This window comes from Urocitellus parryii, chromosome 5 (genome assembly GCF_045843805.1).
Source record: "Urocitellus parryii isolate mUroPar1 chromosome 5, mUroPar1.hap1, whole genome shotgun sequence".
Taxonomy (NCBI): Eukaryota; Metazoa; Chordata; class Mammalia; order Rodentia; family Sciuridae; genus Urocitellus; species Urocitellus parryii.
This window is the reverse complement of record NC_135535.1, coordinates 73,011,714-73,027,803: the sequence shown is the minus strand read 5'-3', so window position 1 is coordinate 73,027,803 and position 16,090 is coordinate 73,011,714. Positions and strand designations below refer to the sequence as shown.

The 16,090-nt window shown below is 34.8% G+C and overlaps 1 protein-coding gene across 1 annotated transcript in view; it reads right to left on the bottom strand.

Moving 5' to 3' along the window:
• Positions 1-973: 973 nt before the first annotated feature.
• The window catches only part of Gxylt1 (glucoside xylosyltransferase 1), a 39,194-nt gene continuing 24,077 nt past the window's right edge, over positions 974-16,090 (bottom strand). Inside the window, exons 6-8 of the mRNA XM_026401426.2 lie at positions 11,470-11,593; positions 11,023-11,195; positions 974-2,271 (exon numbers count right to left, since the gene is read on the bottom strand). Of these exons, the coding sequence (XP_026257211.1) occupies positions 2,110-2,271; positions 11,023-11,195; positions 11,470-11,593 (459 nt within the window). The 3' untranslated portion in view covers positions 974-2,109. The remainder of the gene's footprint in view (positions 2,272-11,022; positions 11,196-11,469; positions 11,594-16,090) is intronic.

The following is a 16,090-nucleotide window of genomic DNA, read 5'->3' as shown; positions in this document are numbered from 1 at the left end:
CTTTTTTGTAATTTTTCAATCTCTTCTATAATATTTTCTTTAGCAGACATCATCCTAGAGAGTATATCAGTCTCTAAAGGGTGAAGCTCAGGATATCTAGTTTTAACAAGCTGCCCAAAGAGTCTTATATAGCTAAGCAATGGTCTCATTTGTAGACACTTAGAAAGGGTCTTATATACATCAGCCAAAATTCGCAATTTTAGGATTCTCATTTTCTCAGAGAGCTCAATTTCAACACAGTTCAGGTATTCCACCAAGGCATTCTGCCAAGGAAGTGGGCTCCTGCCGTCTCAACCCATCTGTTCTAAGAGTACTGGGCTGCTTATCCAGTTCTCTTTATTTATTTATTTATATTTTTATTTATTTATTTGGGGGGGGTGAGAATCAATTAATAATCTGCCTTTTTAAGATTCCTCTCTCAATCTGTATCTGACTGAACTACAAAGATAGCAGACAACAAAGTACTGACTACTTCTTTCTACAAAGTCCTGATCTACATAAAGGACACTGTGTAGGCCAAACAGCATGATTTTTCCTTCATGAGTTCCCTTCTCTATTTAAGCATTAAAATATAAAGACAGAAAAAGAAGATAGCACATAGCGCTTGGTAAAATGAGATATGTGCCCAAGCATGGTATGTACTAACATTCAGAATCTACAATTAACTACATAGCAGTCAAGAACACCAAGAGTAATATTTTTCTCAACTTCAAGGCTTGCTTTGAAAAATTAACTGTCCTGGCCAGGTGTGATGGTGCAAACCTATAATCCAAGCAACTTGGGAGGCTGAGGCAGGAGGATCACAAAGTCAAAGCCAGCCTCAGCAATTTAGCAAGCCCCTGAGCAACTCAGCAAGATACTGTCTCAAAATAAACTAAAAAGGGCTGGGGTTGTAGCTCAATGGTGAAGTGCCTGTGGGTTCAATCCCTGATATTAAAAAAAAAAAAAAAAAAAAAAAAAAAAGTGTGTGATGTTCAAAAAAGCAAGATTAACCTAATAAAAATTATTTTTTCTGTAGTTAGATGTAACATTATTCTAATCCAAATCATCCACCAAGTTGTCTAATTTACTTAAGTAAGGCTCTATACATTTGCTTTTCAAAAATACCTTGCAAAGCCATTTTGAGGTAGAAGAAGTTTAAATGAACCACTTTTTCTACTCCATTGTAACTAAACTTACTGATCCAGGAAGTATATAGCTTACATATTTTGGCCCATTGCAGTTTCCACCATCAGATTAGCATTACTATTAAGGTTATCACTTTATTATCAACATAATATTTTTTGCTTCCAGAATGCCCAGTAAAGCTGAAAATTTTCACTTAAAGTGATTTAAAAAACAAAACAAACAAACAAAAAATTTCCCCAAATACCTTAGAACCCAGTTTTGGCAAGACAGTTTAATAATACATACAAAACAAAAACACTTTATTTCCCCCTTTCACGCACACACACCACACACACATGCACACACACAGAATAATGCCTCAGAGTTTTCACTATTTTTCTTCTTTCTTATACAGCTCAATTTTTTGTGCAGCTTAGTTATAGTCTAAAAATAATTTTCAACACGATTGTCACAAAAATATTGTAGATCGGAGATGAAATGTATAAAGGTACATAGATTGTCAATGGTTACATTGGTTACATCACATTTCTTGAGAAACAGAACCTTTTCTGTCCCTGTAAACAATTTTTTTCTCACATGTTTAAAGTGAGGTTAGTGCTGACATAAAATTATTGCTATACTCACAGCTTGAGTGTCCACCCTGTGTATGAGGTACGTTTTCCATCCATACACCCCTACCATTCTTACTCACTTGAGAGTAGGAGCCAGCAGAACTGTGCAGGCTACACTATAATATTTTCATCAACACTGGAATGACAGCAAGTAATGTTATGAAACATCAGAGATCAAAAAAGTCTATCATTGGAGCCCAAAATTTTAACTTATTCTTCATTACATGAGTACACTGCTCATTTCTTCAGGAAAAAAATTACTCTGGAAATGAGTAATTCCTTCCTAAACACTTCATTCAAGACTATTCCTTCACACTTATCTTCTGCCACTTTGTTGTTTGCATCCATTTAACTTAGCAGTCACCAAGAATCACCTTTCCTTTGGTGGTCTGTCATAACGATCTTGAATGCTTTTCATTAGTTGCTTGATGAATATTTTGTAAATTTTTCCACAGTATGTATGCACTGTCTTTTGTAGTTCCAGTTCTAAAGGTTTTAATAAGGAACGAATGTTGTTATCTTCAAAAGAACACTAGAGGGGGAAAAAAAAGAAGAAGAAAAGCAATGATACATATAAAAACTTAATTATTTTCCAAACAATTTCGTCAATTAGTTTAATATTAATAACTTCCATTTAATATCTCACAGAAAGTATATGTTCAACAAATATTTCCAGTGAATTATACCGAACTACTAGAGAAGTCAGACAGTGAGGGCAAACCCCTGGGGGAATGAGGAAAAGCTTTTCAGAGAAGGGTAACAGAAACAGCATCCCAAGCCAAGGGAAGAACATGTCCAAAGGCAGAGAAGACCCAGAGATACTGATATAAGATGAGCAATGCTCTGAAGATACCTGGTAAAAACTATTTAAGCTGGACTCGCTTAAAAAAGGCATCCCTTTTTAAAAGGATTTGGAAAGTATTTAGGAAGGAATACTCATTTCCAGAGTAATTTTTTTCCTAAAGAAGTTAAATGAGCAGTGTACTCATGTAATGAAGAATAAGTTAAAATTTTGGGCTCCCAGCATCCCACCCCATTCCACCTTCCAAAAATCTCTCTGGTAACAGTCTTGAGGCTATATTAGAAAGGAAAGATGGGATGCATGAAAATGAGGAATGCAATATGATGACATAGTTTAGCATTTCCCAAAGAGCCCTATCTGCACAAAAGATCCCCACAATAACTACATTTGAGAATTGCTAAATGTTATGCAGTTTTCATAGGGATTCATACTCTCACATAAAAAAAAGTCCAAAAAGTAAACAATAAATACATCATTAAAAAAATCTATAAACAGGGTTGAAGTTGTAGCTCAGCGGCAAAGCACTTGGCTAGCATGTGTGAGGTACTGGGTTCGATCCTTAGCACCACATAAAAATAAATAAAGGCATCTGTCCACCTACAACTACAAAAAAAAATTAAATACATTAACATCCTGATGAATATATTTGGGAACAGTATGGTAGCAGTTAAGAGAAAATAAGTTGTAATCATAGGATTTTCATTAGGTGTATTTTTTAACTCAGTATTTCCTATTAGGCATATTTTCAATTAGAAAGACGGATGGGTCTTGAAAATAAAACAGTTTACATTAAAATTTGAAGACAGTGAAAAATGCAAACTCACAAAGTAAATTCAGAACCTGAAATCTAAGAGATCCACGTGACCTAAGATTACACCTGAGTTTCACTAGTACATTGAGGGAGGAAGAAGAAATGAAAGCCCCAACCTAAGTACAGTGAGTCAGTCTGTGGGAAGCCATGGGATTCAGCAGTGAAGAGATGCCAAGAAATCCTACACCTCAGCACAGCTTGAGCCACAAGACTGTGAACATAAACTGCATGAGAGCATCACTTTTAGGTTGATTTTTAAAAATTAATCCCATATACTGAAGATAAATATCTAAAATTGTTTTGAACATACACACACACACCAAAAAAAAAAAAAAAAAAGGAAGAGGAAAAGCTTAGCTAGGAACAATGTAATGAAAATAGTAACAGCACAAAAAGTGGTTGCTACATGCCAGATACCAATCTAAAAGTTTCATATGTGTTAATAAATATAAACCTCATAACAACTTCATAAAATAGATAACAATATCCCCATTTCACAATAAAGCAACCAAGGCAAGGAGTGAGAATTTTCCTAGTTACAATCCTAGTAAGAGGTGAAGCCAGGATTCTGCCCCAGTAGTCCAACTCCAAGGTCCAAGCACTGAACCACAATACAGCAATGCTTTTCCAAATAAGCCAACAAAACAATGCTTTAAGTCTTCAAAACTACTGTCAAAGGATGAACCCCACTGAACAATGGGAAACTGAGAAAAGTGCTGTGCTATATATAGATATGCCTAAATGTGTCTGGTGTTGAAGGCAACATTGTCCACTGACATCCCAACATGTACAAAACACACACCTGAATGACTGTGTGACAGGCAAATAATTATGGGAAAACCAAACTGTGATTTTTTTTAACTATTCTGTAACAGTAAAATGAAACATTTAAGAATTAGGGTAAGACTGCTGATTCCTAGGACTACACAGTACTTGAGATTTGGTTAAGTCGTTTTCATGGGATTTAAATCTGAATGTTTGGTTAAATATTTTTATTCCCTCACCAGTGGAAAAAAAAATTCTGATAAATATTTTCTGAAATAAAATACAAAACTGCATAAATTAGAACTCCTTCAGCCCACCATGTGACATAGCAATTTGACCTTTAATGAAGGATATAAATTATCAAACTTGTATATAGCCTAAAGACAGTGCATTCTGTCAGTCACATGAGCTGCACCTATGTGTCCCAGTCCCAAGCCACATGTGTTTGCCTTACTTGGATGGCAGGCCCTTTCCACACTGCAAACTACGCCTGACTCATCCTTCCCTCTACTTCTGAACCTAGTACTCATCATCCTTGGGCTCAGGTCAAATGCCAGCTCCTCTGGAAGCCTCACCCCATGCAGTTAATCATTCCCTCCTTTCATTGGCATAGTACCCAAATTTCTAGAAGTACACAAATTTCTAGAAGATCATGAATATAGATAGATAGATAGATAGATAGATGAAAAGCAGAAAATAAATCATGAGACAATGATGATCATGATTAGGCAATATGAGGCATTTTCACAGAATAAAACATGCATGAAAAGTATGGCAAACTGGCAGTTCAATCCAAAATCCTTGAGTGTCAACCCTATACAAGGAGGTACTGTGCAAAACTCCTTTTCAGACATAATTATGCTAATATAAGTGGTGTGTAAAGTAAATCAAAGTTAACACAAAAACACCAAGGAAATATAACTCTGAATGAAATACATGAAGCAGAAAATACCTCATAGAGTCATAAAATGTTTTGTTCCCATTTTGAATTTGTAATTTTTAAATAATTTTTATTCACTCAACAAACTAATATTTAACAAATATGTATGGACTACAAAAACTGATTTGCTGGCATACATAGCTATGCATTTGCATTTTAAACCTGGTTCATATCCTTTATAATTCATACTATTCACTGCATTCCATGGCTTTGACTAAGCTTCTGTCTGAAACTTGCATAAATACCCTTGTCTGTATGCAATTCTTTAAAAAATTACACTTCTTACTGAATTATAGATAAGGGAAGATAAGAGCGCCATAAAAGACTGATTAACTTCATTAAGTTGAAAAATGGATAAATACAAACTGTAGTTAACACAGACCCAAAGCAAATGCAAAAAAATCATTCATTTACTATTCGAAATCATTTAAAAAATAAAATCTATTTTTTAAAAATCAAAAGTAATTAATCAACTTAAAACTATTACTCATATTTTTAAGGATAAATATTTATAAACCAAAGGAAAACACCCAAACAAAACTGAAGAGATTTAACTTGCTAATACTAGATTGTTTTTAAATGCTCAAGACAAAAGAATTGTGCTTTTACAGGAATGAATTTCTTTTCTATTCTGTACAAAAATCTCAAACCCCTATTAATGTTTTTATTCATTTTTAATTATCTTCTGACAATCTGTCATACAACATTATTAAAATACAACATTAGTTTCTGAAGGTATAGAAAGCCTGTTAAATTAAAGTGAAAATCAACACTACACTTCATAATTCTTTAGCAAGTAGAGTCATATCATAAGTGATTATTTAGCAACTTTATCTGTCAAGTTTATAGGACAAGAGACTTAGCAAATAGTACCTGAAAATTGTGGCCTTGAATGCTGTTGGCACCTTGTCCACCACCAGGTTTGGTTTCCAGCAGAAAGCTCTATTCCATTCCCCATTGTGGTGGACTACCATGCCAACATGGCACAGCACACTCCTCGTCCATTTGCTGCCTATCCACTGACTACCTTCACTACCAGGCCAACCGCACAGCTCCATCCTGACCTCCCCAGGACCCTTCCATAGCCTCTGAAGCTTGTTCTCAGTGCAGACTGGCCCACTCACCTGGCAAACTCATACTCCTTCCTCAGGACCCAGTTCAAATAACTCCTCTTCAATGAGGCCTCCCCAGGCCCTTCAGGACAAAACTGCTAAGTTTTCTTTTTCTAGTACAGTCTCTGTTACAATGGATCATAGTTAGTGTTTTTATTCTTATTGCTACCTGTGAGGCTATAGGAGACAAGAGGTTTTCAGTCACAAGCAAATGAGAACCTTGTAAACAGGGGTCATAATCTCTTCTAACCCTGACACTTAAACAAAACCAGCACTCCTATTATTTATTAATGTTTTGTCTTCACACCTAAGACTAAGTACAGTCTGGCAGAGCAGGCAGTACACCTGCATGAGAGCTCAGTGGTCACACATACTCCCTATCTAGTGGTGAATGAGCTGACGTGGAGAGCTCCTTGTTGCAGCATAAATCCAAAGCTGTCTGAATCTGCCCACGCCTTGTCTTTAGCATATTCACAGAGACCTGGTTCATTTTCATTCATTTTAAGTATTTTCTAATTTCCCCTGTGATTTCTTCTGTGATCCATTTGTATTTAAGAATGTGTTGTCTGGATCTGGGGATGTAGCTCAGTGGTAAAGCACTTGCCTAGCACATACAAGGGACTCAATCCCTGGCACCACCAAATTAAAAAAAAAAAAAATTTAATTTCATCTAGATATTTGTATTCATCTAAAAGTACACCTTGTATAATATCCTTCTCAATCCACTTTAATTACCCAAAAGGAGACCATAAAAATAAGAAAAACACACAGAAGAACAGATATCTGGGATAAGGGAAGAAGAAGGGCATTATAGTTTTTTTTCCCCCAAGTCATTATAAAGCACATGCTTAAAATAAACCTTATTACAAAAGCAACAAAAAAGATAAAGTAAACAAATAAACAAAGTATGAACATACTTCAGAATAAACAAAATATGTTAAAATGTAGAATATGAAAATTACAAAACATTCCTGAAAGATTAATGGAAAGAGCCTGCTGTTCTTGGTTAAGATGTCTCAACAACATCGTCTCAGTCTGTTTTCTGTTCCTATAATAAAATATTTGAGATTGGGCTAATTTATAAAGAAAAGAGGTTTATTCCTCTCACTATTCTGGAAATCCAAGAAAATGGTGCAAACATTTGCTACATTTCTATTGAGGGTCTCAGGGAGGAAAGTGGAAGAGTAAACAGGCACATGCAGAAGGTCAGGGGAGCCAGGCTTGCTTTCTAACAAACAGCCCTCTCAAAAAATAACCTCATCTTAGCCAGGTGAGAACTGTAATTCCAGAGACACAGGAGTCTGAGACAGGAGCATTGCAAGTTTGATACCAGCCTTGGCAAGTTAGTAAGATGTCTCAATAATAGTAACAATAATAGTGGCTGAGGATATAGCCCTGTGATAGAGCACATCTGTGTTCAATGTCCAGTACGTCAAAAGAAAACAATCTCACACACAAGGGCACTGTTAATCCCTCACGAGAGTGAAGCGCTCATGACTTCATTACTTTCAAAGGCCCTACTTCCTCTCAATACCATTACACTGAAAATTACATTTCAATAAGAGTTTTGACAGGGATGAACCACATCCAACACACAGCAACCAACAAATGTCAATGTTCCCCGAGTTAATGTATGAAGCTAATATATTCCCAATAAAATTATCCACAAGCTTTCTTATCGAGTGAAACAAGTTGATACTTATGGGAAAATAAATATATAATGGCTAGGAAGACACTGAAAAGGACAGGCTATGAAGAAAGGATAGTCCTACCAGATTTTAAAACATATAATAACTAAAACAGTATGACACACAAATGGATAGACCAAAGCAACAAAACAGAAAATACAGAAACCACAAAGAGAATTGCAGTATATTGATAAAGTCAGTATCTCAACTCTTTGCTTTGATAATAAATAAACTTTTTAAATAAATGGTATTGAGACAACAAGGAAGCCATTTGGAAAAGGATCAAATGGTATCCATTCCTCATCCAAAACAAAAGCGTAAAGGTAATAAATGAAATAGTGGATGGGAAATTCTCCTATAACTGGTTCTATCTCCCAAGTGTAGGTAGGAAAAGACTGATAAACTTGATTACATAAAAATTTTTAAACAAACTCTGAAGAGCATGAAATGTCATCAGCAAAGTCAAATTGGGAGAAAATATTCACAGTAATATATCACAGATAAAGGCTAACACCCATAATATACAAAGAACTTTTAACAATTAAAGGGAGGATCAAAACTCCCTTATGAAAATAGCTATATAATTCTGTACATATGCTAAAAATCACTGAATTATACACGTGAAATAAGTGAACTCCATACTTTAATAAAATTATTTTTCAAAAACCTATAGAAGAATAGACGAAAGACAAGAAAATTCATTCCCAAAAATATTAAAGTGGTTCTTAAATATATAAAAAGATATTCAACTTCACTTGTAATAAGACCAATGCAAATTAAAACTCCACCAAGATTCAGTTTCTGAACTGACAAATTTTTTAAATCTTGATAATACATTCTATTAATAAGGATGTGGGCAATAGGCTGCCTCATGAACTGTTGGCAGGAATGCCAACAATCCTTACAGAGGGGAAACAGGCAATATCTTCAGTATAATAATCTCACTCTGGGAATTTACCTTGAAGATTCACCTCCCAAATACATATACACACACAGCAAGGCTACTGCACACTGCTACATTATTTATAATCCAAAACACTAGCATCTACCAAATGTCCTAACATAGAGATTGGTACAGATATTTCCAAAATATTTTAAGTAAGGGGAAAAATAAAACCCAAAGAACAAATGAATACACATACTACCCTTTATGTAAGAAAAGAAAAATTATGAAATTATAAAACAAAATTATAAAATTATAAAACAAGCATTCACACATCTTCCCTTCTTACAAACAGAAACCTAGGCACACAAACCAGAAAACGACACTGGAAACTGTGGGGGAAGAGGGTTGGTGGGTAAGGGACAAGGAAAGGAGTGTTACATCTGAGTAAACCCTTACGTGGCTTTCACTTTTTGAAGTGTATTAATATTCCATACATCAAAAATATTGTATCAACAAGAGTAGAAAATAAAAGCTAAAACCAAAAACTTTCTGAAAAGAAAAAATGGACCCAAATTTCCTTCAAATAAATAAAATAATTACATTGAAAGTGAAGGACAAAGAACTACTTCAGGTAACTTCTGAGCACAGTATTGAGTGTTTACCCTTGTTCAGGGGCAGGGGAGGAGGAAAAAGGGCTGGAAACAAATCTAGAACACTTCAGTAGGTTGGTTTTGCAGGGTGGGGAAGTGAAGGTAATGGCAGAATGAAACATTTCTGAAATCACTTTAAGTGTATTACGGGGTTAAGCAAATAAGGAAGTGTATTAATGTTAGAAGTAAGGATTCTAGGGGCTGAGTTTGTGGCTCAGCAGTACAGCACTTGCCTAGCATGTGTGAGGCCCTGGGTTCCATCCTCAGCACCACATAAAAATAAATTAATTAACTAAATAAAGATATTGTGTCCATCTACAACTAAAAAAAAGGAAGCCAGGATTCTAATGGTAGAGTTAAAAGGGGATAAAATATAGGGTAGAAGAAGGCAAGAAAGAGCTTGAAGGAATGGGCTAGAAGTGGAGAATCAATGAGAACACCTGACTACATGTCTAAGTTCACATCTCCTCCTGTCACTGAAGGGCTCCAAAGCAAAGACACTCTTGTAGCAATAAATAAGCCTAATATCCAGAGCCACAAAAGGGCACAAGAGCACCTTTGTTGGATGACTAATTTCAGAGATAGGGCAAGGAAAGTATTAGATAAACCTAGAGTATTTTGTTGGGACAGAAAATAAAGAGGTACTCAAAAAACTATTGGGACATGTCAAAATGGCACAATAAGTAGCCAAAAAATGACTCTCCAGACAAAATCTGAAACAGCTTCAGCACCAACACAGAAGGGAAGAATATTATAAATCACTGGGGGAAGGGGAATAAGTACCAAAGATTCAAACCAATTACATATAAATGAATAATAGGGCAAAAAGGGAGGGCTAGGTTCTTCCTTACAGAAGAATGCTAAATCCCAAATGATATGTGGAAAGAGTACTAGAACTGGATAATCATCAACATGCAATTGCCATAGTAAAGACTGATCTCAGCAAGAACTAACAGTGAATGCTAAATCTAGTAGGGAATCTAGGGGCTGGGAAGTTGTGATAAGAAGCAGAGCATCTGCATGATTTCTGAGACTGTCCCTACAGACTTCTTGCAAGAGGAAAAATTATTATACTGTGGAGAAATTAACAACATTTTGATGGAGTGATCAACATCAACAAGGGGCAGACAAAGGTGACTTTGTTCAGGAGTGCACATCCTGAACCTAATCAGAGGGAGCGTCAGATAAGCAAAATAAAGAAAATTCTAATTTAAAAAAAGAGAGATGGTAGTGGCAGCAAAAGGTCGCTATTCTCCAAAAAAAAAAAAAAAAAAAAACCAAGATCTTAAAGGACAGTGAAAAACTGTTCCTAGTCAACAGAGAGTACATATATAAAAACACATGAAATACCAGAATCAAATTTTCAGAGTTTGATATTGGTATTATGGTTAATAAGAGAACTTATTCTTAGTAAAACACACAGGTTTTTAGGGGTGAGAGGCTAACAGGCAAATGGTTCAGAAAAACACAATGTATAGGGGAAAAAAACAATGACAAAGCAAATAAGGCAAAAATGTTAATAACTGATGAACCTAAATAAGGGATTTATGAAAATTCTTTGCATTTTTTTTGTCAACTCTCCATAATAAGTTTGTATGTTTTTCCAAATGGGGGAAAAAAAAAACTTACATTTCTCAGTGCTTCATAAACAGCTCTAAATGCCGGCTGCTTATCATCATGGTAAACACCTCTGTTCCCGTGAAGAATAAAGATTCCTTCATCTTCTGCTTCTTGGCAATTGCTTCCATATATACAATGATCTGGTCGATAATTCCATTGACACGGAAAAACAAAAAGGCTTTCTAATATTTAAAACAAACAAACAAAAATGAAACAAATACTAATTCTACAGAATCAACATTTTGCAAAACATTTAGTTTAAAAATATAACTCTTACAAAATAAGACTTAAAATAGTATAAAATACAGGTGGCATTTAAATCTCTCCAACTAAATCATATTCAAGAAAAGTTTTACTGTGTCTCAAATATAAGTAACAACCAATAATAAGTCAATATCAATATTCTGTGATTTTTTTTTTACAAATGCAAAGAACAAAAGAAATTTAAATGATTACCTGGATTATGAAAAAACATAATATTCAGTAGATCTTGATCACCCCACGTGATGTTTAATTTGTATTTTTTAAGCAATGGCATAAGTATATCTCCCCATTTTAGGTGTACAGTTGTCATATCATTCTGTTGATAAAACATTAAAGAGTCTCAGAATTCCAATTTTAAATGGCATCATGATAGTTCCTGATTCTTCCTTTAGCAACCATTACATAGGCACAAGGAGAAATGCAAACTCCTTCTGCTACAAAACCAAGTGATATTTATAACCCTAATTATGAGAATAGCTGTCCAGTAGGAGAGGGGAAGATAGCAAAAGATCTGAAGTTACATGTAGGAGTAATAAGACTAATAAATCCAGGAAAGAGAAAGTAGTAATAGTTTCATTATAACTTAATCACTACTTTTTTTTTTTTTCTTTTGTGGTGCTGGTGATCAAACCCAGGACCTCATGCATGCTAGGCAAGTGCAATATCACTGAGCTACATCAGCAGTCCTAGATCTCAATTTTAAGAGGAGGACCATGAAAAGGTGAAAGTTTTCAACTTAATAAGAAAAAAATTTTAATATGACTATAAATACCAATATACATGTACACTTGTTTCAAATACATTTTTTAAAAGGTCCATTGAATATACAACCAAGTTTATAAGGGTCACTTCTCACAAAGGCATGAAACTTGAGAGAGAGAGCAGGGTAGGCACTTATCCTTTGCATACATTGAATTATTTGATTGGTTATAAGAATAATTTTGCTTTGTAAATTCTAAAACCAGAAAAATCTAGTTCTAATTTCAGCAAATCTATGACCAAAATGAATACTGCATTAAGACCAATGAGCTTCATTTTAAAATTGTGTCTGCTTTTGGAAATAGATTCATTATCATTGTCGGCCTACCCATAAATATAAAATTTACAAGTGTCTATTCATATTATGCTCCAATAATGCTAGAAACTGGGAACTCATTAGTTTCCCAGGATTCATTAATCCACACCCTTTGGCAAGATGCTCATTGGTATTACTCTGCTCACATGGCTATCTACATCAACACAAATACTCCATCACATACATCTTTCAAATACATAAAAATAAAGTTTGCCCTTTTCATACCAAATATTCTCTTTTCCAATATTTTTCAATAATTCATTTATGTTTTCATTTCTAAAACATTCATCTGACTGTTCTTTGCCAGTTACTAGCCACTGAGGTGCTATTCTATGCACTGTGCTAAATATTCTGAATACAAAGCTGTACAAGAGATGCATCTGCCCTCAGTAGGTAAAGAAGACAAAAAACACTTTACAAAGTAATATGTAGCCAGACAGGAACAGGGTACAGTAAACATACAAGGAATGTGTTCCTAAGGGCCTAGTTCACATTATTTGTTTTTTCTCTATTTTTTTAAAAAATAATAATTCTAATTTTTTTAAAAAAGAGAGGAAAGAAATACTCCAGTAAGGATTCAAAACTACAAATATCATAACCCCAAATACAAAGTAATAGCTAATTAATGTGATATCATTGTCTATCAAGTATTAAGAGATACAAAGAACAAAAAGAATTTTTACTATTTAAATTTTTGCAGGGGCAAGGGATACAGGGGATTGAACCCAGGAGCACTTTACCACTGAGCTACAACCGCTAAAAAAAAATTTTATTTTGAGATAGGGTCTCACTAAGTTGCTTAGTGCCTTGCTGAGTCTGGCCTTGAACTTATAATCCTCCTGCCTCAGTCTCCTGATTAAATTACACTTTTTAATATATGTAACTATCTGTGGGAGGTGAGGGAAATGTTTGTCAAAGGTGCAAACTTCCAGTTATAAGATAGGTAAATTCTGGAAATCTAAAGTACAGTATGGTGACTAGAGTTAATAATACTAACACAGATACCTGCAATTTAAGAAGAGAAAGTTTTAAGTGTCCTTTCACTCCAGATACACAAATGGTAACTCTGAGTGGTAACAAATGCATTAATTTGACTGCGGTAGTCAGTACATTGTTTATACTTATATTAAATCATCATGTTATACATCTTAAATATATAATATACAACTGGTTATTGAGTTATAAAACTAATCATTGTTCCCTATCCTTATAGGAACTTTTGTCAATTCAACATTTTTTAATAAAATGTTTTTGAAAAACCTTTAAAAAATAAAAATATGTTACAATATCAGGTTGGAACTAACCAGCCATGAATAGTGAGAACTTGGTGATAACAAAGCAAATAAATACTCTAAAATAAAATCTTTATCCTAAAGGGGTAATCTTGTGCCTTTCCATGTGATAAGAATTATGGGATGACATCCACATATCTGTTTGTAACAATATGGGGAGTAATTGGAAATAATTCAGTTGTATGGCTAAAAATATAAAACTTTAGATGGGAAAATAAATTTAAAATCCATAAAATTTATGGAATCATCCCAGGAATCATAAATACAACAATATTTGAAAATGAAGCAAATCTGAACATGGTTTCACAGGCCAATAATAGGTCATCTGTAACATACAGCAGTAGGTCTGAAGTAAACTGGACCTACTGAACTAGTGTGCAATCAATTCTCTCATCTTTTTTTTTTAAGTCATTAATGCACAGAAGAAAAGAAAGTTTGAAAGTTTAGAGATTATTTCAACTCCTTTTCTACATTTCCAACTAGCTACAACATACCACAAACAAAAGGAAAAGTGAAATGGAAGAAACAATTGAGGTATTTAAGAACAGCATCTAATTAAGAAGCAAGAAAAAACAGTAATGGACTTAAAATTATATAGCTATATTTTAATTTTTTAAATCAAATAATATTATAATAAACTATCTCTAGTTCTTTGCAACACTAAATTTCTCAAAATTCTATAAATTTCAAATGCAGTTACTGAGCAGTACATTATTTCTTAGCAGATAATCTTACAGCACCATCTTCTGGTATAATATTACCAAGCATAGTCTAACAATTACAAAATCAAAATCATGTTATAATGCCAGTTTTACTCAGTAACACATCATGGACCATGAAATTTAAAAATTCAAAATACAGTAACAAACTGGATACCTACAGATGTTTGTTCTGTGGTAAGAAAGAGCAGAAGTCACCTAGCACTAGTCTCATTAATGCATTCAATTCTGGGAGAAAAAAACTGAGATGGAATCAAGATTTTCTAAAGGTTCAGAAACTGGAAGGCTAAAAGAATGAGGCTTACTAGAGTAATAGGATGTAAGGGCAATCGGTACTATCAAGACTTCCCAGACTGGCCGGGTACAGTGGCACAATCCCAGTGACTCGAGAACTGAGACACAAGGATCACAAGTTTGAGGTCAGCCTGGGCAACTTAGAAAACCTCTGTCTCAAAATGAAAAATAAAAAGGACTGGGGATGTAGCTCAGTGGCAGAGTGCCCCTGGGTTCAATCCATAGTACTGGGTGAGGTGGAAAGAAGACAGTTCTAAGACTGAAATGCTGACATGCGGTGGTGATTGCTACAAGCCATACAGCCACCCATACCAAAGGAAAGAAGGAAAAACTCTAAATGAAGCAAAGATTTAAATCCAGCATGTACAAGGGATAAATAAATTCAACAATGTAAATTCTATCCACCAGAAATCATAGAAAAATATGAGATAGGGCTGGGGTTATAGCTCAGTGGAAGAACACCTGCCTAGCATTCATGAGGCCCTAGGTTCAATAGCGACAAATGAAAGAAGGAAAAGAGGGGTAGAAGGGAAGAAGGGAGGAGAGAAAACCATATAACAAATAAGCCCATATAGATAGCCATGTAAACATATACGGAGACTCACAAGACGTAATATCCCTTAATGTTTAATTTAGTCCTAATTAGTTAGAAAGGAATAAATGGTGGGTATTTGCTCAGAAGGTACTGTTTTTAGCTAACATTTAAAATCTGCTCCCTCAGACTGGGGAGGCATCTCAATGGCAGAGCATCTGCAGAGCATGGCCAGGCTCCAGATTCAACCCCAAGCACAGCAAAAAAGAAAACAAAGAAGAAAAGAAAACCTGCTTACTATGTGCCATGCTCTGTACTAAACATTTTTAATTAATTTCTTTTAAACTAACTCAGATAAGTCCATTTACTATCTCTGCTTTTAGCTGAGAGAACTGACGTTCAAAAGCTGACTGGCCAGTGGTTAAGAAGTACCCTGGTGGCAAAGCTATACAGAAAGCCAATTTGACCTCAGAGTCCACAAACTATAATGACTTACAACTTACTGTACTCAAACTAACCTGCCTAAACTTTACTCAGAACATAGTGATGATTCAGAGAACATCATCAGTGAAATTAAATAATCTGACTCTTCTACTGATCCCACAATTTGATGAGAAACACACAAGGATGTTTTTAACTTTCAATATAGCAGCATAATACAACATTTATATATGTCAGCCACCATTTTCACTCATTTAATCCTCACAAAAAGCCCTAGGACACTGGTACTGTCATGCCACCATTCTACTTCACAGACAGAAAACTTAAGCCTGGAGATATAATCAAAATGTAACCAAAATAACTGAATAACAAAAAAAGGTGCCAGACCAACAGCTGTAGTCTATATCCTTAACCACGACCCTGTGTTGCCCTAAAAAACATCATACTACTGGTTCCAGTG